This window comes from Heptranchias perlo, chromosome 31, assembly GCF_035084215.1.
Source record: "Heptranchias perlo isolate sHepPer1 chromosome 31, sHepPer1.hap1, whole genome shotgun sequence".
NCBI lineage: Eukaryota > Metazoa > Chordata > Chondrichthyes > Hexanchiformes > Hexanchidae > Heptranchias > Heptranchias perlo.
In genome coordinates, this window is record NC_090355.1 from 32,438,037 (window position 1) to 32,465,152 (window position 27,116).

Below are 27,116 nucleotides of genomic sequence, written 5' to 3' on the forward strand. Positions count from 1 at the left end.
TACAACAGTCTTTATGCTAATCATTAACACTCTAATGCAAAACCTGTGAAAAGCTAAACCTTTATTTCAAACCAAATTTATTTATACAATTTATTTTTCAACGCGTAATTTTTGAAATTCATTGGAAAAATCTAGTTTTGCTGGAGCAAACCAGCAGCATGGAAAACCTAATTACACTGAAATACAAATAGAAAATGAAGGATTGCAATGCTAAGCTGTCATTTGTGAGTAGAAGACCACTTCTTATTCAGAACGCCATTTTCACACATTACTCTTTTTACAGGAGGAATTTCCTGAAAAAGTCAATTTGATTTTTGTTTATCGAATCAACATACCTAAGGCATATTTATACTCCATTAAACTACAGATAATTGAAAATTACGCCCATGAATTTATGCTAACTACCACACTTCATAAACTTTGCCATCATTTTATTGGAAAGATGGGGCTCGGTTTTCGGACGTCCAAGCCGGTGGGTTCGTGGATTCCCGGGGCAGGTCCGGAGTCCAGCTCCAACCCGCCCACTTCCGGGTTCCCCAGTAACGCGCTTAGATGCACACGCAGCCCCCGCATGCGGGACTCCCACCGGCAATTAAAGTCAGCGGGATCCCACTTAAACCAATTAATTAGATAGTTCAGGTCGTTTGCAGACCTGATTTGTAGGATATTTTGGGAGGGGTGGGATTTTCAACTCAACTGAGCGTGTTTCCCGTACTGGGGGAAACACTGCCAGTTGAAATGGACATGTTGCAGCCACCAGCCTGTGGCAGCTGCAAAGGTCCATTTGACAGGTGGGGGGGGGGGGGGTGGGGGGGAGACCCACACTCATTGCAGGAGGCCACTCTGTCACTTTGGACAAAGTTTGGCCTCCACCACCCTCCTCCTAACAATAAAATTCACAAACTTGCAACCTCAACCCCGGTGTGCAGACACATTTACCTACCTTGCGGACCCCCTCAAACGTACATCTTCCAGATGGGGGCCGCCATAGCTGCAGTCCTCGGAGGACGAATAGCATCACCAGCCTCGCCGGCCACGCCGTCCACCTCTGACACGTGGAGCTCCACAACACAGTGCTGTGACACGTCCACCTGCACAGCAGGAGGGAGGGCAACCGCAGAGAGAGATGCATCGCAGAAGGCACTACCCTCACCAATGGGTCTACAGACCGAGGCTCAGCTTCCTGGACCTCTCTGAGCAACAGTGCACACGGAGGCTCAGAGTCAATCGACATGTAGTCGTGGACATCTGCAGCCTCCTTCATGTCGAGCTGCTCCCGGCTGGCCCGAGCACCATCTTCTTACCTGTTGCTGTCAAAGTCACCACTGCCCTCAACAATTTCTCCTCCGCATCCTTCCAGGGTGCCACCGGGGACATTGCCGACATCTCTCAGTCGTCTGCACAAAAGAACCCTGCAAATACATCTAGACCCACTCTGCAACGACACAATGGGTGGCATCAGGTGTGGGTCTTCATGGTGATCCTCAGGAATGGGAATTATTGCACAAACCAGACAAGATTTGCAAAGATGTGGCAGTAGTGGTGACAATACAATATGTACATAGGAACATAGGAACAGGAGTAGGCCATTCAGCCCCTCGTGCCTGCTCCACCATTTGATAAGATCATGGCTGATCTGTGATCTAATTCCATATACCTGCCTTTGGCCCATATCCCTTAATACCTTTGGTTGCCAAAAAGCTATCTATCTCAGATTTAAATTTAGCAATTGAGCTAGTATCAATTGCCGTTTGCGGAAGAGAGTTCCAAACTTCTACAACCCTTTGTGTGTAGAAATGTTTTCTAATCTCAGTCCTGAACGGTCTGGCTCTAATTTTTAGACTGTGCCCCCTACTCCTAAAATCCCCAACCAGCGGAAATAGTTTCTCTCTATCTACCCTATCTGTTCCCCTTAATATCTTATAAACTTCGATCAGATCACCCCTTAACCTTCGAAACTCTAGAGAATACAACCCCAATTTGCGTAATCTCTCCTCGTAACTTAACCCTTGAAGTCCGGGTATCATTCTAGTAAACCTACACTGCACTCCCTCCAAGGCCAATATGTCCTTCCGAAGGTACGGTGCCCAGAACTGCTCACAGTACTCCAGGTGCGGTCTAACCAGGGTTTTGTATAGCTGCAGCATAACTTCTGCCCCCTTGTACTCTAGTCCTCTAGATATAAAGGCCAGCAATCCATTTGCCTTCTTGATTATTTTCTGCACCTGTTCATGACACTTCAATGATCTATGTACCTGAACCCCTAAGTCCCTTTGGACATCCACTGTTTTTAATTTTTTACCATTTAGAAAGTACCCTGTTCTATCCTTTTTTGATCCAAAGTGGATGACCTCACATTTGCCTACAATGAATTCCATTTGCCACAGTTTTGCCCATTCACCTAATCTATCAATATCGCTTTGTAATTTTATGTTTTCATCTATACTGCTTACAATGCCACCAATCTTTGTGTCATCGACAAACTTAGATATGAGACTTTCTATGCCTTCATCTAAGTCGTTAATAAATATTGTGAATAATTGAGGCCCCAAGACAGATCCCTGTGGGACTCGACTAGTCACATCCTGCCAATGTGAGTACCTTCCCATTATCCCTACTCTCTGTCGCCTTTCGCTCAGCCAACTTCCTAACCAAGTCTGTACTTTTCTCTCGATTCCATGGGCTTCTATCTTAGCTAACAGTCTCTTATGTGGGACCTTATCAAATGCCTTCTGGAAGTCCATATAAATAACATCCATTGACATTCCCCTCTCCACTACTTTAGTCACCTCTTTAAAAAATTCAGTCAGGTTTGTCAGGCACGACCTACCTTTCACAAATCCATGCTGGCTCTCTCTGATTAACTGAAAATTCTCGAGGTGTTCAGTCACTCTATCCTTAATTATAGACTCCAGCATTTTCCCCACAACAGATGTTAGGCTAACTGGTCTATAATTCCCCGGTTTCCCTCTCCTTTTTTAAAAAGCGGAGTGATATTTGTAATTTTCCAATCTAGAGGGACAGTTCCTGAATCTAGAGAACTTTGAAAGATTATAGTTAGGGCATCCGCAATGTGCTCACCTACTTCCTTTAAAACCCTGGGATGGAAACCATCTGGTCCTGGGGACTTGTCACTCTTTAGTGCTATTATTTTCTTCATTACTGTTGCTTTACTTATGTTAATTTTATCGAGTCCCTGTCCCCGATTCAATATAAGTTTTCTTGGGATTTCCGGCATGCTATCCTCTTTTTCGACTGTAAATACTGACGCAAAGTAATTGTTCAGCATGTCCGCCATTTCCCCATTGTCAATGACAATATCCCCACTTTCAGTTTTTAAGGGGCCAACACTGCCCCTGACCACCCTCTTTTTCCTAATATAACTATAAAAGTTCTTTGTATTGGTTTTGGTATCCCTTGCAAGTTTCTTTTCATACTCTCTTTTTGTAGCCCTTACTATCTGTTTTGTGACCCTTTGTTGATCTTTGTATCTTTCCCATTCGCCAGGATCTGTGCCATTTTTTGCCTTTTTTTTGCCCTTTCCTTATCTCTTATACTGTCCCGTACCTCTTTTGTTGTCCATGGCTGTTTTTTTTGGCAAGTAGAGTTCTTGCCCCTCAGGGGTATAAACCGATTCTGTATCACGTTAAATGTTTCTTTAAACATTTCCCACTGATCATCAGTCGTTTTACCCATTAACAGATTTGCCCAGTTTACTGTGGACAGTCTCTGTCTCATCCCATTGAAGTCGGCCTTGCCCAAGTCTAGAATCTTAGCAGCTGATTCACTTTTTTCCCTTTCAAACACTACATTGAACTCAATCATGTTATGATCACTATTGGATAGATGTTCATGCACAGTTAAGCCGTTAACTAAATCTGGTTCATTACTCATTACTAAATCTAGTATGGCTTGCCCCCTTGGTGCCTCGAGGACATACTGCTGTAGAAAACTATCCCGGACACACTCAAGAAATTCACTACCTTTCTGACAGTTGCTAGTCTGCTTTTCCCAATCTATGTGAAGGTTAAAGTTCCCCATTAAGACCACTATGCCTTTCTTACACGCTTGTCTAATCTCTGCATTTATACAATCTAGCACTTCAGAGCTGCTGCCAGGGCTCCTATATACAACTCCCACTATAGTCTTAGATCCTTTCCTATTTCTCAATTCAACCCATAAGGTCTCTGTTGGCTGCTTACCTCTCATTATATCCCCCTGTAAGTTGATCAGAAATCAAATATAAGTAAAAACCATGACAAACCCTCAGCACCCTTGTGCATCCACTTCATGCTCATGATACATTTGCCTTACGCTTCCTACTACATATATGTGATGCATGCCCTGTGGCTGCAGCACAGGTAGTGGCAGGTTAGGTGAGGCTGACCGTGAAAGAGATGCATGAGAGGGTGAGTATGAGACAGAACCATGAGATTGTATGAGGATTGGGTTGAGTGGTAGTGGTGGGATGAGTATTGGTGAGGTGAGTAAGTGCAGGTAAGATGAGGATGAGCTTTGAGTGCGTGTGAGGAGTGATGTGATAGAGTAGTGTTGGCAGTGCAGAAGGAGATGTGGGGTGGGGGCGGTGATTTGGCAGGCGGAGTGTAGGGGAATGAGTACGTGTACTCACTTCGGCTGACCTACTTAGGTCATTGAAGCGCCTCCTGCACTGTATGCAGGTGCGTGATATGTTGGTGGTGCTGGTGACCTCCTCTGCACCTCGAGCCAGGCCTTCGTGGTGGCAGAGGCAGGCCACTTCCTTCCGTCCACCGGGAAGAAGATCTCTGTCCTCCTCCTCCTCCTCACCCCATCCAGTAGGACCTGGAGTAAGGCATCATTAAACCTGGGAGCAGCCTTCCCCCGGGCTGCTCCATGCTGTAATTTTGGCTCCTTTCTGCAGCATCAGTCAGTGGAGGACTGCCCCTTTAAATAGGACTCCTCCAGCTGACAGCCTATGATGCGGCTGCACAGTCCGCCCACTGCGCAGCTTTCCAGCGTGAAACCCAGAAGCCAAGGTAAGTGCCTTCAATTAGGCTGCGATCGCATGCGGAGCACCCCGAATTCACTGGGCGCGTTACCCACGCGCCCAGTCAACCCCCTGCTGCCAACCCACCTCCCTCCTAAAATCGAGCCCATGGTTTTTAAAACTTCTTCCATTCACATTTGAGGTGCAGGGGACCACGTATGTATGAATGAGTGCGCTGTAAATACAGAGCATGTTGGACAATGTTCCGCTCAAACGCATTTGCATTTCCAAGAATTTCTGGCAGGGCTTAGTCTTGATAAGCAGATCCAGCTGCTTTAGATGTGTGTTAGATTTTTTTTTTAATCTGTTTATTACAGGTATTCAACATTCAGCTTTAACTTAAAGTATTCAAAAGAATAAAAATAATGAGAAAGTTCCTTGCAAAACACTTTTAATTTAACAAGGACATAAAGTGTTTTAATCTAAAGAGGAAAAAAAGCTTCAACACCACATAATTTTACAACAGTAACATTCTACTGGGATATATTTTCAGACCATCAGGTGTTAAGGTGCTTTATGTATTGGTTAGTACATACACTTCTCTGTTTCTCTGCCAGGGTTTTTTTTTCCTCGTGGGTGGGGGGGGGGGGTAAAGAACAGAAAATTGCAACCAAACTGAAAGTGCAAAGAAAACTACGGGCCCGATATTACCAGGAAGGCGGGTTAGCAGCGGGGGGTTGACTGGGTGCATGGGTAACCCGCTCAGTAAAATCGGTGGGTTCCCCATGCGATCGTAAGTAAATTGAAGCCACCTACCTTGGCTTCCGGGTTTCGCGCTGGAAAGCTGCGCAGCGGGCGGACTGCGCACCCGCATCATAGGCTGTCAGCTGGAGGTGCCCTATTTAAAGGGGCAGTCCTCCACTGACTGATGCTGCAGAAAATAGGCAAAATTACAGCATGGAGCAGCCCAGGGGGAAGGCTGCTTCCAGGTTTAATGATGCGTCACTCCAGGTCTTACTGGATGGGGTGAGAAGGAGGAGGAGGAGGAGGAGGGAGATCTTCCACCCGGCGGACAGGAGGAAGTGGCCTGCCTCTGCCACCACGAAGACCTGGGTCGAGGTAGCAGAGGAGGTCACCAGCACCACCGACATATCATGGACCTGCATACAGTGCAGGAGGAGCTTCAATGACTTAACCAGGTCAGCCGAAGTGAGTACCCTTACTCATTCCCCTACACTCCGTCTGCCACATCACCGCCCCCACCCCACATCTCCTTCTGCACTGCCAACACTACTCTATCACATCACTCCTCACACCCACTGAACCCTCATCCTCATCTTACCTGCACTTCCTCACCTCCCCAGTACTCATCCCACCACTACCACTCAACCCAATCCTCATACAATCTCATGGCTCTGTCTCATACTCACCCTCTCATGTGTATGTGTCTCTTTCACGGTCAGCCTCACCCAACCTGCCACTACTTGTGCTGCAGCCACAGGGCATGCATCACGTATGTGCAGTAGGAAGCGTAAGGCAAACGTGTCGTGAACATGAAGGGGATGCACTAGGGTGCTTGAGGGTTTGTCATGGTTTTTACTTATATTTGATTTCTGATCAACTCACATTACACATTATATTGTCACCACTACTACCACGTCTTGGCCATTCTTGACTGGCTTATGCAAAATGGCCCTTTCATGAGGTTCTCCATGAACACCCTTGATGCCACCCATTGGGTCACCCTACAGTGGGTGTATGTGTAGTTGCACGAGTACTTTGTGCAGGTGCCTGTTGCACAGCACTGTGTTGTGTAGCTCCACATGGCGGAGGTGAATGGCGTGCCTGGCAAGGCTGGTGATGTTGCTCATCCTCCAATGGAGTGATGAATGCAGCTATGGAACACCCACCCCCACCATCCTGACGGTGTGAGTGTGAGGGGGTCCGCAAAGTAGATAAATGTGTTTGGATAGCAAGAGTTTAGGGTATGATGTAATAATTTTGAGTGTGGAGACAACGGTGTGGTAGGCAAAACTTTGTCTGAGGTGACAGAGTGCCCTGCTGCAATGAATGAGGTATTCCCCCCAACTGTCAAGGAATCCTCTGTATCTCCCAATGGTTGCTGACTGAAACACGTCTGCAACAACAGGGAGTGTTTCCCACAGCATGGGAAACACGCTGAGGAGAGTCCAAAATCACATCCCTGCTAAAATCTCTTCCCAATGAGGTCTGTCAATGACCTCAAGTACCTCCCTAAATCTAAACTGTCATCCCGCTGGCTTTAATTGCCCGGTTGGAGTCCCGCATGCGGGGCTGCGCACGCACCGATTCACGTCATTGGGGAACCCGGAAGTGGGCGGGTTGGAGCCAGGCTCCGGACCTGCTCCGGAATTCCCCAATTTTAGGAACCCCCCGCCACGGACGCACCCGCTCGGCCATCCTAAAATTGACCCCTACATTTTTCTTGACTTGAAATTTTTGTACTGCTGAATCAATTCATTGACAATAAAGTTGCTTTCTCCAGCACAAAAACTGCAATACAAACTCTTCCAATGACATTGTATTATGTAGTGTGAGAGTGAGCCATACATACCCCAGGTTCAGTCTTTGATCTGTGCTAAGTTAGCTGATTTCAGCTGAGGTTGTGATATTTGCTCTGCAATTGACCTTAACGTCCTTGGGCTAGAAAGAAGAAAAGTTAACCAGGTTCCCACTCTTGCTTGCTATTCAGTGACCTTCGCTGAAAATATATGTGTGTGGATGTTAGATGAAGACTTGGCTGGGATGAGTCCATAGAGGCTGCCATCACTCACAGTCCAAACTCACAAATAAAGCAGCCACTTGGGTGGGGTACTGGAGAACTACTGGCACTAGTGGAACCATACCTCAACGCAAGTGCTGGCCGGGGTTTTCTACTTTTGCGTCCCCCGCCTGTGATTTCCTGCCCATGAATGTGAATGGGCAGGAAAATCACAGCCTAGTGAGTACAGAAGAGAAAAATCCCAACTATCGTCTTTAGGAGTGTTGGAGAGAAACAAAACTACATTACTAGCCACAGAGAACTTGGACCATGATAGCACATAAACAACAATAATCTGCTTATATATGGCATTTTTAATGTTGAAAAAAACCCAAGGAGCTTCAGAAATGTAAGGGAAAAAATGGAGTTCAAGCCAAAGAATGAGAGATTAGGAAGGGTGACCAAAAGCTTCATCAAAGCAATGGGTTTTAAGGAGTGTTTTAATGGAGGAGAGAGAATTAGGGAGGTGGAGAGGCACAGGGGATTGGGGAAGGAATCCCACAAAGTGGGATCTAGGCAGCTTAAGGCACAGCCGCCAGGGGTGAGGTGAAGTGAGGGAGAGGGGATTAACAAGAGACCGGAGTCAGGAATGGAGAGTTTGGGGTGGAGGTGTTATAGGGCTGGTGGAATTTATAGAAATAGGGAGTGCTGAAGGGATTTAAACATAAGGATGAGAATTTTAAATTTGAGATGTTGGGAACTGAGAGCCAATGTAGGTCAGCGAGGACAGGGGTGATGGATGGATAGGACTTGGTGCAGGATCGGATATGGACAGCAGAGTTTTGGATGAGCTGGAGTGTGGAAGTCAGCCAGGAGAGCATTGCAGTATGGTGATGGAAAGGATATGGGATTGGAAGCTCAGCTTGGAGTCGAACAGAATGCCAAGGTTATGAACAGTCTGGTTCAGTCTGAGATAGAGGCCAGGAAAGGGAATGGAATTGGTGGTGAAGGTACGGAGTTTGTGGTGGGGACCAAAGACAAGACTTCATTCTCCCAATGTTTAGCTAGAGGAAGTTATGGCTTATCCAAGCCGGATGTTGAACAAGCAGTCTGACAGCACAGAGACAGTGGAGAGACAATCAAGTTAAAGTTACAAAAATTCCAAGAAGGGCATAACTGTCGTAACCCGATCAATTACTTCAAAAGACTGTCAAAAATGAAAATAAACAATAGATTGGGAGCTGAATGGCAAATCTCAGATATCAGGGAGAGTGATTGAGAGAGAAAATCGAGATGCAAAATAAAAGAAACTGCAGCAAAGAGATCAAGAAACAAAGAAAACTGGCAGAATGAGAGAGAAAGGCAAAATAAATTAAAATGTTGTACAGTTTATAAAACTTACATTTACTCTGTGCTACATTTTTTCCCATCCTAGTGGTTTACCCTGTTATGTACATCTTGGATCAAAATATTCTAATAGCATAATTGTTTCCACACTTGTGTTGGTGGGATCTCACTTGTGTGTACACAGGAAAATATGCAGAAAAAACAACAATGATATATTGAAAAAACATTGTAACATGGTCATTAAGAATCTAAGAAACTTAAATTCCTGAATTGGTACTGAGAGAAAAATTGCTCTGGTCATTTTGTGTGGCTAAATTGTAAATGCATTCCTACTACATGACTGAGGAAGAGCTATTGTGCTTTTGGACTTTTATAATGCATTTTAGTTGAGAATCAGATTGGGATCAGCTTGCTTCCAAATGTCTGACTTTGTGCTTTGCAAAGTTAACTACTATGTGTTCCAGCTCACCTTTCTTTGAAGCCTTATTTTAATTTTTGTTTTCATTGTTTCTGCAGAAACTTACTGCAGGAACCTTTTGATAGATGCTGGATTGCCCTCTTGCTGCTCTTAACAGTGGTTGAAACAGAAGCATTTCAATTATACTCAGCATGTCTGTATCAATTTAAGACATCTGGATACAGTGAGGTCATGTCAGTCACCACTAATAATATCTTGTTAGTATTTCCGTTGCCAGGCAACTATAAGCCTTAATGGTGAAGGAACCATTCGCAATGTCTTGACTCAATAATAGCAGAGGGCAGAATCCAGTCTCTACAGAGATCTATTTCTTTACTGATATGATTCAGTCAGTGACTTGGGGTATGTACTAAAGCAGAGTAAACCCAAAAGCCTTGAAATTTATGTTGGAGATATAAACAGACAAATGAGTAATGTGCTTCTTTGTCTGCTATTTTAGTGAATGAATTAACCCATTTAAATAGGTTAATGCCTGCATTAAGATGACAGACAGAGGAATATTCATACAAACACGTTAAGCATTTATGGGTTAATATAGTCAACGGTAATTTCAAGGCTAATCTCCATGGAAATTGGTTGCATGCCAGGCTGATTCTGAACTACGTATTTACTGTATCAGCAAATGCAGGTTTAACTGTGAGCTGAATCCATGCCAAATCTATTCTAGATTGTAAGCAGAAGTGTAAACAAGAGGTAAAGTTGCAATTAATCTGGAACATTTAATCTGGTAAGTTTTGAACTGGTATTGATCAGCTCAATTCATTAGTAGTATAGAAACCTACAGGATGGTTTTAAAGCAGCGCCAACATAGATCAAAATTACATCTGTGTAAATTTAAAATAAAATTCCAGATGACTTGGATTAACCTGAGCCTGCTGAATTAAGAATAATTCTGTGCTGTGGAATCATGTCCCATGGGTTGAACTGAAACATGAATTCCTTGGAACAAGGGACATCCTAGACTTTAATGCCAGGTTTTTGCACTGAATCATGCTGCACTTGGCAGGGGACCTCTTTAATTGTATGCATGCATGAATACTATATAAGCAACACATCTGGAGAATAGTTTCCAAAGACATATGTTAGAGTGAATTTAAAGCTATAATCCCAACTGAGACATTTCATTACTCTTTCATAATAATATAAAAGTTACTGTTGAAAACACATTCAAAAGGCTTTAAACTCTGGACATTTGCACATTGGAAACAAAAAATAGGCTAAAAAGCTGGCCACATTTTGGAGTTCCCTGTAGTGAACTTATCAGTAATATTGTCCATTTCTTTCTAACAGGGGGAACGTGGACTGGACGGAAGTCGAGGTGCCAAAGGTTATCCTGGCAGGCAGGTGCAGTAAATCTTCTCGTGCCGCGCAGTTTAATACAGAGAAAATGTTCATATATTTGCAAAGCTTGTTTAATTGAGATTCTAGTGAAACAACCAAAAAGACACATTAAAGTGAGGTGATTGAACCTGATTTTGACACAGCTTTCTTTTAAACATTTTAAAGTGGAAAAGTTAAGTGTTAATTGAACTGGCTAATGACAATTGTTTTTCTAACACACTTGCCACCTGTCACAGGTAACACATACTAACATCAACTTACAACAAAAAAGGGCAAGAAGAACAAAGTAACTTGCTGGTGCCTTCAGTAGGTTCCCCAGAAAATTTCTCCTGAATTATGATACTATAAGGTATAAATTATAGCCAAATTTCCTTCTGTACTATTTTAATGGAGGCATTAAATTATTGAGAGTGCAATTTGAAACAGGTGCATTAAGCATTAGTATGAGAACAGAACTGATCAGAATTTCTACCCTTAAATTTCCAGCATTGACGTAAGGACAACATGGGTGAATTATCATGTTGAGTGTTCCTTATCAAAATATGTTGCAAAGGTGGTGCAGAATTTGAACAAATTAGATAGTTGCATGTTGAGTGCAATAGCAGAATTGAGTATGGCATCTGTAATGATAACTATATTTATTAAACGCCAGACTCCTGTATTTTTGCTGTCCCTGGTCCTGGCCTCACTTCATTCCACTAGCACAGACATTGTATTAAATATCTTTAATTGTCACTGGGTCAAGATCCTGGAACTCCCTACTTAACAGCTTTGTAGGAGCACCTTCACCAAAGGGACTGCAGCGTTTCAAGAAGAAGATCTACCATTTTCAAGGGCAACTAAGGATGGGCAATGAATGCCGGCCTTGCTAACGACAGCCACATCCCAAGAATAAACTAAAGATAAATTATCATGGTATATCCATTACCTAGCAGTAAGACTACTCACTGTACAATCAATTGTGTTATACAGACAGCAACATTCCACAAGTCAGTGTAGTTGTGAAGCAACTCAATCAAACAATAATGATTATAACAAGCTTCATGTGGAAGGTCACTTACTTTAGTCTGTAATTCACAAGGGTATCCCATAATTTAAATAGATTAGATGTTGCAGTTGATGTCCATTTAAAGCTGGCGGCTTTACATGTAGAGCTTCAAAAGCAGAACTGAATGTGGAAAGTTGTGGATTACCACAGGCTGTTTTGGCATCGTATAGATTATTTCAGACCTCTTTATGCATATATAATATGCCAGTATTAAAATAAATGTTTTACTCAATTGATGTAACCTGAGTCATGCAAAATAAGTCCTGCTAGATAAACTGAGGTATGGATTATATATTTTTATCTAGTCTAATAATTGTTTATGATGTTCCATCCATATCTCTCTTCACCAAATAATATATTAGCCCAGAATTTCAGTTTGCATATGACATTCCTCTGCCTACTCTTTTAAAATAGAGTAAGGAATGTCATATAAATGCAATCAATAATTTCTAGGTTCTAGGAACTGAAATATTATAAATGTTCTGATAAAGCTAATGGATGATACAGCTATTGAGAATGTTGTGTTCAATAAATGCTGATGCATTGTTCAATCTCATGAAATTGGCAAGCATGATGCTTTAGTGCCGTTCGGCATCTGGAAAAAAATGGGAATGAAATCACTGTTTTCAAGACAGAGTTCATTGTGCAAGGCTGCTTTTTATTCTCCTAAAGATTAATTTACTCAAACGTTAATTATACTTCAGAACTAGAATATGAAACAAAATTGATTTTAACATTATCCATTGATCAGAACCTTAACTGGACCAGCCAAATAAATACTGTGGATACAACAGAAGGTCAGTGGCTGGGTATTCTGCGGCGAGTGACTCACCTCCTGACTCCCCAAAGCCTTTCCACCATCTGCAAGTCAGGAGTGTGATGGAATACTCTGCACTTGCCTGGATGAGTGCAGCTCCAACAACACTCAAGAAGCTCAACACCATCCAGGACTGGGTACGGTAGCATAGTGGTTATGTTACTGGGCTAGGAATCCAGAGGCCTGGACTAAAATCCAGAGTTATGAGTTCAAATCCCGCCACGGCAGCTGGCGAATTTAAATTCAATTAATTAATTAAAATTCAATTAATTAAAAATAAAAAATCTGGAATTAAAATACTAGTATCAGTAATGATGGCCATGAAACTACCGGATTGTCGTAAAAACCCATCTGGTTCACTAATGTCCTTTAGGGAAGGAAGCCTGCTGCCCTTACCTGGTCTGGCCTACATGTGACTCCAGACCCACAGCAATGTGGTTGATTCTTAATTGCCCTCTGAAATGGCCTAGCAAGCCACTCAGTTGTAAAATCTTGCTACGAAAAGTCATAATAAGAATAAAACCGGAAGGACCACCCGGCATCGGACCACTAGGCACCGGACACGACAACGGCAAAACACCAAGCCCAGTCGACCCTGCAAGGTCCTCCTTACTAACATCTGGGGACTTGTGCCAAAATTGGGAGAGCTGTCCCACAGACCAGTCAAGCAACAGCCTGACATGGCCATACTTACAGAATCATATCTTTCAGCCAACGTCCCAGACTCTTCCATCACCATCCCTGGGTATGTCCTGTCCCACCGGCAGGACAGACCCACCAGAGGTGGCGGTACAGTGATATACAGTCAGGAGGGAGTGGCCCTGGGAGTCCTCAACATTGACTCTGGACCCCATGAAATCTGATGGCATCAGGTCAAACATGGGCAAGGAAACCTCCTGCTGATTACCACCTACCGTCCTCCCTCAGCTGATGAATCAGTCCTCCTCCATGTTGAGCACCACTTGGAGGAAGCACTGAGGGTAGTAAGGGCACAAAATGTACTCTGGGTGGGGGACTTCAATGTCCATCACCAAGAGTGGCTCGGTAGCACCACTACTGACCGAGCTGGCCGAGTCCTGAAGGACATAGCTGCTAGACTGGGCCTGCGGCAGGTGGTGAGCGAACCAACACGAGGGAAAAACTTACTTGACCTCGTCCTCACCAATCTACCTGTCGCAAATGCATCTGTCCATGACAGTATTGGTAGGAGTGACCACCGCACAGTCCTCGTGGAGATGAAATCCCGTCTTCGCACTGAGGACACCATCCAACGTGTTGTGTGGCACTACCACCGTGCTAAATGGGATAGATTCAGAACAGATCTAGCAGCTCAAAACTGGGCATCCATGAGGCGCTGTGGGCCATCAGCAGCAGCAGAATTGTATTCCAGCACAATCTGTAACCTCATGGCCCGGCATATTCCTCACTCTACCATTACCAACAAGCCAGGGGATCAACCCTGGTTCAATGAGGAGTGTAGAAGAGCATGCCAGGAGCAGCACCAGGCGTACCGAAAAATGAGGTGCCAACCTGGTGAAGCTACAACTCAGGACTACATGCATGCTAAACAGCGGAAGCAACATGCTATAGACAGAGCTAAGCGATTCCACAACCAACGGATCAGATCAAAGCTCTGCAGTCCTGCCACATCCAGTCGTGAATGGTGGTGGACAATTAAACAACTAACGGGAGGAGGAGGCTCTGCAAACATCCCCATTCTCAATGATGGCGGAGTCCAGCACGTGAGTACAAAAGACAAGGCTGAAGCGTTTGCAACCATCTTCAGCCAGAAGTGCCGAGTGGATAATCCATTTCAGCCTCCTCCCGATATCCCCACCATCACGGAAGCCAGTCTTCGGCCAATTCGATTCACTCCACGTGATATCAAGAAACGGCTGAGTGCACTGGATACAGCAAAGGCTATGGGCCCCGACAACATCCCAGCTGCAGTGCTGAAGACTTGTGCTCCAGAACTAGCTGCGCCTCTAGCCAAGCTGTTCCAGTACAGCTACAACACTGGCATCCACCCGACAATGTGGAAAATTGCCCAGGTATGTCCTGTCCACAAAAAGCAGGACAAATCCAATCCGGCCAATTACCGCCCCATCAGTCTACTCTCAATCATCAGCAAAGTGATGGAAGGTGTCGTCGACAGTGCTATCAAGCGGCACTTACTCACCAATAACCTGCTCACTGATGCTCAGTTTGGGTTCCGCCAGGACCACTCGGCTCCAGACCTCATTACAGCCTTGGTCCAAACATGGACAAAAGAGCTGAATTCCAGAGGTGAGGTGAGAGTGACTGCCCTTGACATCAAGGCAGCATTTGACTGAGTGTGGCACCAAGGAGCCCTAGTAAAATTGAAATCAATGGGAATCAAGGGGAAAACTCTCCAGTGGCTGGAGTCATACCTAGCACAAAGGAAGATGGTAGTGGTTGTTGGAGGCCAAGCATCTCAGCCCCAGGGCATTGCTGCAGGAGTTCCTCAGGGCAGTGTCCTAGGCCCAACCATCTTCAGCTGCTTCATCAATGACCTTCCCTCCATCATAAGGTCAGAAATGGGGATGTTCGCTGATGACTGCACAGTGTTCAGTTCCATTCGCAACCCCCCAGATAATGAAGCAGTCCGAGCCCGCATGCAGCAAGACCTGGACAACATCCAGGCTTGGGCTGATAAGTGGCAAGTAACATTCGCGCCAGATAAGTGCCAGGCAATGACCATCTCCAACAAGAGAGAGTCTAACCACCTCCCCTTGACATTCAACGGCATTACCATCGCCGAATCCCCCACCATCAACATCCTGGGAGTCACCATTGACCAGAAACTTAACTGGACCAGCCATATAGATACTGTGGCTACGAGAGCAGGTCAGAGGCTGGGTATTCTGCGGCGAGTGACTCACCTCCTGACTCCCCAAAGCCTTTCCACCATCTACAAGGCACAAGTCAGGAGTGTGATGGAATACTCTCCACTTGCCTGGATGAGTGCAGCTCCAACAACACTCAAGAAGCTCGACACCATCCAAGATAAAGCAGCCCGCTTGATTGGCACCCCATCCACCACCCTAAACATTCACTCCCTTCACCACCGGCGCACTGTGGCTGCAGTGTGCACCATCCACAGGATGCACTGCAGCAACTCGCCAAGGCTTCTTCGACAGCACCTCCCAAACCCGCGACCTCTACCACCTAGAAGGACAAGGGCAGCAGGCACATGGGAACAACACCACCTGCACGTTCCCCTCCAAGTCACACACCATCCCGACTTGGAAATATATCGCCGTTCCTTCATTGTCGCTGGGTCAAAATCCTGGAACTCCCTTCCTAACAGCACTGTGGGAGAACCGTCACCACACGGACTGCAGCGGTTCAAGAAGGCGGCTCACCACCACCTTCTCAAGGGCAATTAGGGATGGGCAATAAATGCCGGCCTCGCTAGCGACGCCCACATCCCGTGAACGAATAAAAAAAAACATAGCAGCCCGCTTGATTGGCACCCCATCCACCACCCTAAACATTCACTCCCTTCACCATCGGCGCACCTTGGCTGCAGGGTGTACCATCCACAGGATGCACTGCAGCAACTCGCCAAGGCTTCTTCGACAGCACCTCCCAAACCCGCGACCTCTACCACCTAGAAGGACAAGGGCAGCAGGCACATGGGAACAACATCACCTGCACATTGCCCTCCAAGTCACACACTATCCCGACTTGGAAATATATCACCATTCCTTCATCATTGCTGGGTCAAAATCCTGGAACTCCCTTCCTAACAGCACTGTGGGAGAACCTTCACCACACAGACTGCAGCGGTTCAAGAAGGCGGCTCATCACCACTTTCTCAAAGGCAATTAGGAATGATAAATGCTGGCCTTGACAGCGACGCCCACATCCCATGAACGAATAAAAAAAATCCTACCTCAGTCCTGCTTTTCATTCTACTTCTTTGTGGGAAGGGAATGCATAGCATCCGTCTGACTATCTCCATTCCATGCCTAAACAATGGAATCAAATTAATTCAGAAGGGCACCAGAGAGCTACATGAAATTTTATGGGTGAGCTCCTTAGAGGACACATTTTCATCCCTTCAAAGATGGGTTCATATTTGATTAAAGAATCAAGTAGATACTGTGCCATGTGGAATTTAAGCACAAAGAACTACAGGGAGTTAGTTAATTTGCATTGTGACTTTTGCATAAATTGACATTTATGTGCACATTTAAACAGGCAAATATTTTATAAATATATCATGGGCAGTGTCTGTTGAACAAAAATCTTTGCCATTGTTGGGTTTTAGTGTGAAATAACTCCTGGTGCTTCTGTCTCCAGTCACATCTGGACTGGGGTTTTCTGCTTCTATGCTTCCTAACCCGCGACGTTATGCCTATTTACTTTAATGGGTGGAAAATGGCAGGCTGGCAAGCAGAGAAGCGGAAAGCAAAGCCCCTGATGTTTGCAGATTTCTCTCAAATTGCTTTGTTAATAACAGTAAAATACCCTCTACGTTCTGGAGTCCTAGAAATGCCAGATGTAATTTGAACATATTTTTGTGTTCAACCATACTTTCTAAAAACAGTTTATCAACCAAGAAAATCTTCTGAAGGACTGCTCCGTAGAACTGTTGACACTTCACTGAAGCAGATTTTCGCTTTGATCAGTTGGGTGGCAAGCCTTGGAGAGCCATAAATGTGAACAGGATTACTATTGGAGCTTAACTAGACTTGCTTCCAGGTGCTTATCAAACTAACCCGTGGGGCATTGGATTGCTAGGTTATCTGGAGCTGAGTGGGAAGAATCTTGCGCCTCAGTAATGGGTCTACCCCTCACAGTTCTGTTGGTGAGCCAGGTTGGCTGGTCATTAACAGCATCCTGGAGTACTGTGAACCTGCCTCATTCAGGTACTGGATTACTGAGTCTGCCATGGGGGGCTGAATTGATTCCAAGTTTCCATCACCATGCCTGTCATCTAGGAGCCACCTCAACTCCAAAGAGATTGTGGTTACCTCCCCTCAAAGAGGATAGTCACTGAAACAGATGGAAAGCAAATACCCTTGCCTGGTTGTAGAGGTGAGGGTCCCCAGAGTTGTGATAAAAGAACCATTTTGATTCCAGTCTGCTAAATTGAAATATCAGGAAGGTGTACAGTTCTGCAGAGTCCTTTGGCATACAATTATTTTGATAGGTAATTTGTTTAAACACTGTAAGACACATGAAATAGTAAGCGTTTTACACTGAAAGAACCATTTCGTTTTTATTTCATGCACTGAACTTGTAATTCAGTTGCATTTTGCAAAAGCCAAACCTCCGCTACTCTAGAACAAATGGTTCTTTCCAACGATTCTTTATAATACTTTGTATGCATGAAACTGGCTAATATAATTAAATATATTTGTTTCAGACACTCTTGGCTGCAAAGATTTGCAGAAAGGTTACTACCTGTACAATAAAATAAAACAGATATAGCTCCACAAAGCTGGAATGCAGCAAGACCAATGGAATTTTCTCACCTTCAGTGTGAGCTCAACAATAACATAACTGTTACAGTCTATTTTTAGTCACATCCAGTTGCTTAGTGCTGTCAAAAGTTGTAGGTTACTTATTAAATTTAGGCTTTTGATAAGGAATTCACTGTTGCAGAAAGACCAGTGTAAGTATTCATGATTGAACTTTTGTGGGAGCAGGAGTTTCCTGTTACAAATGTCTCGAATTATACGAAAAGAACAAAGCTGGAATGAGAAAAGGCTATTTGCTCCATCAATCCCACTCCTGCCATACACCATATACAAATTACCCAATCTGTAGCCCACCCTTTTAATTTCCTGAGGGAATGTTCTGTGTGAGCATTTCCTGGTTCCCCATATGAAATCAAGCTAAACTCTAGTATATTCCTTCATGCTTACAAGTCCATTGTTCAACTCTGACCTGCTGCTCACCTCAGACAATATTGTCCACTCTTTTCCCACCCCCAACTGCAGAGGACCATCATGTCTTAAGGTTCCAATCTGTATCTGTTCCTCTAATCTACAAACCCATTCTTAGCCAAGTTTTTAAAAAGGTCTTTTTCAAGGAGTTGATCAGCTCAATGTTAACTATTTTTGCTGGGAGTCTGTTCCACGTATCTACTCACCGAGAAAGAAAAGGAATATTTTTAATCTCTAATCTCTTGAGTCTAGTTAATTTTAGGCCTGTTTCATCTACTTCTTTGCTCAATATGACAAGTAGCTTGCTTACCTCTATCATTAATGCCTCCCCGCATTTGAAAGACTGCATCACGGCTCCTCTCAACCTTCTTTTCGCCAAGAAAAATAAGTTTATTTCTCTGATTCTCTTCTAATTTAAGACCCCTAACTCCCAGAATTTTTCTTTTAGCCCTTCTCTGAATCGGCTGCAATGCATCAATCTCCTTTTGAAGGTGCTGAACAATTTACGAAACAGCATAAAACATCTGTTTAAAAACAGATACCGTGAGAAACGTATGGCCTCGATTTTAACTCCCCCCACCTGGCGGAAACCGGGGGCAGGGCAGATAAAATGGAGGGTGGGACTTACCCACTCCTTTCCCGCTCTGATCTGGACGACTAATTTTAAACTGCAGGCGGCAAGGTCACCCGGCCCAAGCTGGCGGGGACCTCTTTCAGTATGTAGATCAGGCCCCGATGACATCATTGGGGCCGATCTGCCATTGTAACCTGAGGCCTAAATGGGGTGGGGGGGTGGGCAGTGGTGGCTTCTCTGCCAGGCCAAACGTGCCGGGAACAACAGCAAAGGCCAGAAGAGGCCCAGCAAGGTGAGTTTCTAAATTTAAAAAAAAATTTCCTTGTGGGCTAGGAGGAGCAGGAGTGCCAACCACAGCCTCTCCCCCTAAACCATTCCCTCCCCCCCACACGGATTCCCCTCCCCGAGCCCTTTAATAGACTTACCTTGTGCCAGGGACTGTTCCCACGGATCCCTGGCGGCGGCCTCCTGATGCCCGAAATCCTGCTCCCGCCCACGGGCCAGGCAGTAATTCCTGACTGGTTCAGGCAGGATCTTTCATACGTAAATGAGGCCTGGGAGCTAAAATCCCTTAGGGCCTCGGCACGCGAGCCTGCCCCCCATCTCACCCGCCCCGTCCCCCTCCCCCTCCTCCCCATACACTGATCCCGCCCTGAGTTAGAATCAAGGCCATAGTTTCTAAAATGTCCTTTTTTGAACCTGTTGTTTCTTTTACAGGGTTTACCGGGACCAGTAGGGAAACATGGACCTAAAGGATTTCGGGTAAGTGACTACGCTGAATCCATCTCTTGCTTTTCCATGAAACAGAATGATTTTTTAAAATGTGTGTTAAAGCTGTTTCAGTGATTAAGCACTTCATAATGTTAACTGGATAATCATCTTTCTGAGGGACATTTGACAATCTTATAAACAACCATTAAACCAAATCCCAATAAAAGGCGCACCTTGATTTAGATCAACTATCTTAAATGTATTATCAGAGGTTGTGCTTGCTATTAACTGAGGTTCCTAGCAACTAAATTATTGTGTTAATTTAAAAATAAATTTAAAACAATTTCACATCTTAGTATAACTAAACAATTTTCAGGTACTAAACCCTGTGCAAGTAAAAGAGGTGGGACCCTAGGAAACATCATGTACTGGTAGCATTTTAACTTGTTTCTTTTTAGTACAAAAAGCCAAAGCTGGAGCAACAGCAGCTCCTTTGGGCCATTTGCTTTACTGCGCATGATTCAGTAGACATGATAGACTTAATGCCACCTTGTCCCTACTTCCTTAACCTTTATTTCCTGATGGTAGTCATGGTAAAGGATCTGCAGGATTGCACAATCTAAGGGTACACAAACCTAAACATTGAAACCTTTTGCTAGAGATAATTTCCAAAGATAATCAAGCTAATAAAAACATTTCTTCTTCTTCATTCTTGCCATCCTCAACACATTAATCGAGTGAGGTTATGCCTCAATGCCATTCTACTGGGGAACGATCACAGGGATGATATCCCTTTAAAATGACTTGACATTGTGATGTCATGACATTGGGAACATCGCCCACATAACCCTTCTCAGCTCCAGTACTTTGTATAAGGTAAATCACACTCCTGCGGCTACAGATGTTTTTCTTAACCTGATAAAGTTTTGGCCTCTCACCATTTTCAGTCATTGTCAGGTTTTTATATTCGTCAATCACGTAAAAATTCAACAGTTTCCAAACATGTCAAGCCCAATATTAAGTGTAGCAGGACACTTATAATGGAGGATGGTCAAGTCTTCATTGTCTGTTCTGCAAACATGACATGGCTGCTTGCCAAATATATCTGGGTTGCTTCATCAAGACTCTGTATGACTATCTGCGACAACTCCACTGGATCTTTGAAGATCCAGTGCAAGTCCATGCAAGTTCAAGCATGGCAAGGCATTGGCAGCAGCTGATTTTGTGCTAACTGACACAATGCTAACCAAATACCTTAGTATGGCAATGGCTACACTCAATTTTATTAGCCCTGGACAGAGTCTGGAGGCTGCCATCACCAACTAGCTCTGTACCAACTTGCAATACTGTGGTTTCCATAAATGACATTTATCTTGCATCCCAGACTTTTGAACTAGAGTTGAAAATAGTAACATTGCCTCATATAAACAGTCAGTGTGTCCATGATTGGGTGGCCAGGAACTTTAACAATATGCACTTTCACAAGGCCATCTAGCCTTTGTCATCAGAGGTTCCTAATATTCAGTTTTCAGGATCACAGCAACCAGTACAAGGTGCTTCCCTTTGGCATCCTTGTCTCTAAGGTTTTCATTAAATACCTATGTGTTGTTGCAGCCCATCTACACATTTGCACTTGCATGTCTATTTCTATGCAGATGCCTGGTTTCCTTTCAAGAAGTAGCTTGGACAAGTGCCTTCTACATGTTCCATGAGCTTTGTTTCCTCATCAAAAATGGGAAGTCTCAACTAGAGGACATGATCCATGCCAAAGTTCCTTGCTTACAGTTTGGGTTGCAGCTGTATTGAGTGGTCTCTACCCAGTGGAAAGGAGATTGGATCACAGTAGAACACTACTTACATGTTCTCATTGTGATGGTGACATATGTGTACTCCCCAATACGAGGCTGTTCAGAAGATCCTTGCAGTTGAGCCTATTTTGTGAGTGGTTCTGTTGTCCCAGCTAATGGAGATAGACGAACCCTGTGCACTGGATCTGAGATGATGGTTCAACTGGAAACTGTTCTCCAGCCATCACCTTCACTAATGCTGGTGATAGATACTTTGTTGTTCCTCTAAAGGGGTGTTGGGGGATTCAGATCTGGGAAGTATGGATACAGAATTAATGGACTGCAGAAAAATCCACTTAGGCTGTTAATGGGCTTGAACATGAACATTCCGCCCCAATTCAGAGTAAGCTATTGATGCATGGTACCATAGAAATCTAGTACACCAACAAACAAGTTGTGATCTACTCTTAGTATATCCATCAGTATGCAATACTCTTGGTGCTTGAACCACAGGTTAGCACTTTAATCAACATCTGCCTTGTCCCTGTTTTGCTTCTTGTACTCGTCATTGCACAAAGGCTGAGTGAGTTCCAGAAATGTTTCATTAATCAGCCCTGTTTTGTGCCATTCTGATCAAGCTAAGTACACCTCACAATCTTCTTGAAAGTTATCAGTTTATTCAGGATATTGATGTCCTCTGATTTTATCTATATTGATTAGAACTGGGTTGTTAATTCTACAATATGGAAGAATGCAGAGCACCTGCCTTTTCAAATCACAAGACCAAAATCTTTTGAGGAATTTTGTCAGTTCTTTGTAGGATGTGAACTCAATGTCCTAGGAAAGGCATTTCCAATGGAGTTTAGCAATGTGGCTCATGGAATGTAACCTCCACTGCTATCTCATTAGCAGGAATCCTTCTGGATCAGTTAAGAGTCATTCTACTGGGAAGTTTTGAAACAAGTGTCCATTAATGGTATTTGTAAGGCAATGACCTGAAGAATCCTCACATCTTTACGAAGCATTACTGTTTGGTCTTAGAAACCCTGGACAGTTCATATTTGGACAGGGCTGTCAAAGCAACTGTAGTATTTCCTTTTCCTAAGTTACTACTTGGCCAGTTTCCAGCAGTGTGTGGGAGGAGGATGCCAAGAATGAAGAAGAAAGATTACCTGTATTGCAGACTCATATTCATCCTTCAAATGGCAGGCATCCTCCAACCACTATCATCCCACCCTGCTGTTCCATCAGCCCTCGTAGGGAGTAGGTTCATTAAAGTATGTACTCTTCCAGGGATTTTCCAGTCAAAACAAACAGAAGCTTCAGGGACATAGCTTACCTTATATATTGCATGACATCAGGAGGGAACACATGGGCGACATTCCTGATATTTTACGCCACAGCATCAAAATTTCTTGATGAGATGTTGTTGCTTGTGACTTTTACCTGGATAATAGCACCAAGGCATGAACTCATTGCAGCAGTGTGTGGGGAATGGTTTCAATTTGAAGAATTAAGAAGACCCTACAAGGTTGGTAATCCATCTCTTCATGTTTTTAAAATGTTAATAAGAAAGATCCTTTAAACATCCCTTACTTAATCTTCCCCAATTGCCTGGGAGGGATCGGGGGGTAAATGCCCTACCAATGAAGTACTAAATTGTATGGACCAGTAAGTCCCAGGTTTGATTTCCAGACTATGCTGCCCACAGCCGGAGCAGCAGTTAGTGCCACAATTTGCCTCAGAATCCCTTGAGAAGAGAAATCAGCCAGTGCACCTGTTGCTGAGTGCTATCTAGTGACTCATGCTAGAAAGTGCATTAGATAAGGACAGGATTGGGTCTATGGCTAAATAGTCCGACAATACTTCCTGTCTAGGTGCACACAAGAAGAGAGGTTCGTTGGATGGCACTGGAGGGTGGCCATCAATAATGTAAGCTTATCCTAGCATGAATCAGCACCTTCAAAAGGAGAGAAAATTGTGGCAAAAAAAATAAAACTCTCCAAATAAATAAAAGTCCTTTTAGTGTAGAATTTTATAACTCGGTATGGTGTAAAAGTAACATCAACTGTAGCTTGTGCAGGAGCAACTATAATTAAGTCCACTTTTAACTGACCACATCATCATTTAGGAGTATTTACTATTTTCATGTAAGCAAGAAAACAAATGGTATAGGGACTTTAAAATGATGTGTATAGTATAAATGATTATAAAAATAGCTACTGTGGTCTTAGTAACTCATTTGTTTGGAAAACCATGTCATTTTATGAAAACGAATGTGATCAAGATAGAGAACATGTGTAGTCTTACATTTATTGGACAGACTCAGCAAAGTAATCATTTTCACTCAATGTTGCAATTATTTGCATGTACTATTATTGTAGGTTTGCAATGAGTTTGTAAACATGATTCACTAACTACGTTTTAACCTGCAGCTCTAGCGTCTTCCACAGAGTAAACCTCCTTGAATGTTAATTACTCTTCTTTATCCTTTCATCACCGCATGAAAACAGGCCTTTGGGGTGACGTGGTAGTAACAGTGTTAGACTCTCATCTGGGAGATCTGAGTTTGAATCCCAGGTTTCACTGAGATAATGGGGGTAATTTTAACCTCCAAGAACGGGTGGGTTGGGAGCAGGTGGGAGGTTAAAATAACAGCTTTTTGGAGCGGGACCCCATCCCGGCTCCAACGCACCCACTTCTGGGTTCAACCCTGGCAGGTTTGGATGCGTGTGCACAACAAACACCAGGAAGTCCCACCCCCATTTAAAGCCAGCGGGCCGATACTTAAAGGGGCAATGTACCTCATTGAAATACTTGAGGCAGTTAATTCTTTGTGTATTGGAAAACTTAAATGAATTTAACCTAACCGGTTCAGGTTTCTTATTGCTTCCGCTCGTTGTCCCTGAGGACCCAGGAGTGCTTCGTCCAGGCCCAACAAGCTCACCTGGCTGACTGGACCCCTGCTATTGGCCACCCCACCAACCCCGCCCCACCTCCCCCCACCCTCCCAGATGGTGGCCCTCCGCCTACCTCCGACTCTTCACCCAACCTCCAGCGACCTCCAATCTCAAAATTCAGGCCCGCAATCTTCTCTTCGGCCTCCCGTTCTCCTCTCCAGGCCCCCCTCCCCCGATCTCCTACCTGGTCCCCCGACCTCCTCCCCGGCCTCCTGATCTCCTCCCCTGCTCCCTGATCATCTCCTCAGCCCTCTGATGTCTTCCCCAGCCCATGATCTCTCCCTCCCTCCCACTGATCCCTGGCTGTAGCCTGCTACCACAGGCCTACCTGCCACCATAGGCCTACCTGCCTGATTGCCAGTCAGCCTATCAATCAGGCTGACTGCCGGGCACGAAGCTCGGAAGTAAAATTTGTTGATCTCCCTCCCCCCGCTCCCTTCCTGGCTTAAAGTCAAAATCATGCCCATTGTGTTTCTTTAGTATTGGCCTGGTCAAAACAAATAGGTGGAGGGAGGAAGGTTCCATTCCCTTTCATTATCCACTTCTCCGCACTTATGTGTAGTTATTGTCATACTTGGTAAGGTGCCACACGGATTGTATCTGTGGACATATTGTCCCTCATCCTACTGACCAAGAATAGTGGATCAGCAAATGGAAATGTGAGAGAAAATGTGAGTTTAAAGAAAATGACCAACCCAATAATCTGGGTATTATGGTCCTGCTGGTAATAACTGGGAACAATGTTACCCCAGGTTTAACTTGACTTCAGACCTACAGTTAATATTTTTCTTCTTAAAATTGCTAGTTGTTCAATTTTCTCCATATTCTGAGTATCCCTGGTAAGAGTTTCTTCTGGAGCTTGGAATAAAGGCAAAAGGAATGGGTAGCTGTGGTACTTAGTGCATCTTAAAGTGTGGAAGGTGCTACCAACAGTGGAGATAAGGTCACTGATCATACCTCATTCAGACAGCTGATATCTACTCTTTGGTTATCTTTTACAACGAATAAAGGCTTGATGATTTCTCTTTGGCAGAACAGAATTCCAGTCATAGTAATGCCAGATGCAATGGCACATGTAGTGCTCAGGCAGCCTGCTCACCCATTGTTGACTTTAACTATTAACTGATTTTTCATTGGTACCTCTTATCAATGAATCAATCCATCACAAGGGATAATCAGGTCCACCATCTGATTTATTAATATGTTGTAAATTATTTATTTGGAATTAATACATCTTGAAAATTGCTTTCAGATTTTGTTAAACTGGAAAGGAGGAATTTATTTTTGTAGATTGAAAAAGTATGATCTAAAAATTTGAAACTAGACTAATTATTTTTGGAAAATAACAGTGTAGGATAAACTAAATACTCTACAGCAATTTCCAGAGAAAGTCAACAATATGCTAAATGTCACAGGGTTGTTACTAGTTTAATATTGTTCACTATTTAATGAGAGTGTTCTGTCATTGGCTTCAGCCTTCAAATCATTTCACACATGACCTTTCTGTAGCTGTCAGTGAGAGACAATTTGCATCTTTCATAACTGGGCTTGGTTTGAATTCAGTACTTCAGAGGTGAAAAACAGATAACGATGAGAAGTAATTGGAGAGTAAGCATTAAGCTCTTGGTACTTATTCCTTCTTCACCCAAAAATATAAGAATAGCAAAGCTATTGAGAGTATAGAAGTTTAACTACAAACCAGGATTGCCACCCTTTCAAATGATTGTTGTTCTCTATAGCTGGAAGAAAATGTTCAAATTAGATATGATGTAATATTGACCCCTTAAGAGCTACAAGTGTGTTTCCATCATTAAGGAATGTTTAAAAATATAGTTGATACAGTGGTTCACTTGTATTGGTGCTCCAACACACTGTGTTATTGGAATGAAAAGGAAAAAGAAGAGAGACTTGCATTTATATCATGCTTATCATATCTCTCTAGAGAACATCCCAAAGCCCTTCTTTGACACTGAATTACTTTGATGTGCAATTACTATTGTTATGTAGGCAAAGAGTAATAGGATATAGGTTCTTGTCTGCAATATTTGTTTCCTCACTTGGCAGGTTCCCGATCTCTGTTGTACTGCCAAGAGGTGCCCTGCTGAGACTAGGCTTTACCTCAAAGGAGAAGAGAAAATTGAAGAGTAGGCCACTCTTTGGTGCTCCCACTCACTTTTTAACAGCCAGTAACATAGTAACTTCGGAAAGGGCTTGGGAATGAAACACCTGCCTGCCTTCTCACTGGAAGAATGGAGTGCATTATGGGATGGGGGAATCTGAAGAAATGAAGCAATATAAATTGAAAAACTATGTATGTATTTTACACAGTTGAAATATAGAATGAGTAGGATGCTCTTAATGCTAACTGCCCTGACTAGGATTGGGAATTTGTTTTGTGAGGAAATTACCCAGTTCCTAACTTAATA

General features: G+C 43.8%; 1 protein-coding gene across 2 annotated transcripts in view; it reads left to right on the forward strand.

The window, feature by feature from the left end:
• The window catches only part of col27a1b (collagen, type XXVII, alpha 1b), a 524,608-nt gene that overhangs the window by 210,119 nt on the left and 287,373 nt on the right, over positions 1–27,116 (forward strand). For both annotated transcript variants that reach the window (XM_067969899.1, XM_067969900.1), the window contains exons 9-10: positions 10,822–10,875; positions 19,950–19,994. In XM_067969899.1, the coding sequence (XP_067826000.1) occupies positions 10,822–10,875; positions 19,950–19,994 (99 nt within the window). The remainder of the gene's footprint in view (positions 1–10,821; positions 10,876–19,949; positions 19,995–27,116) is intronic.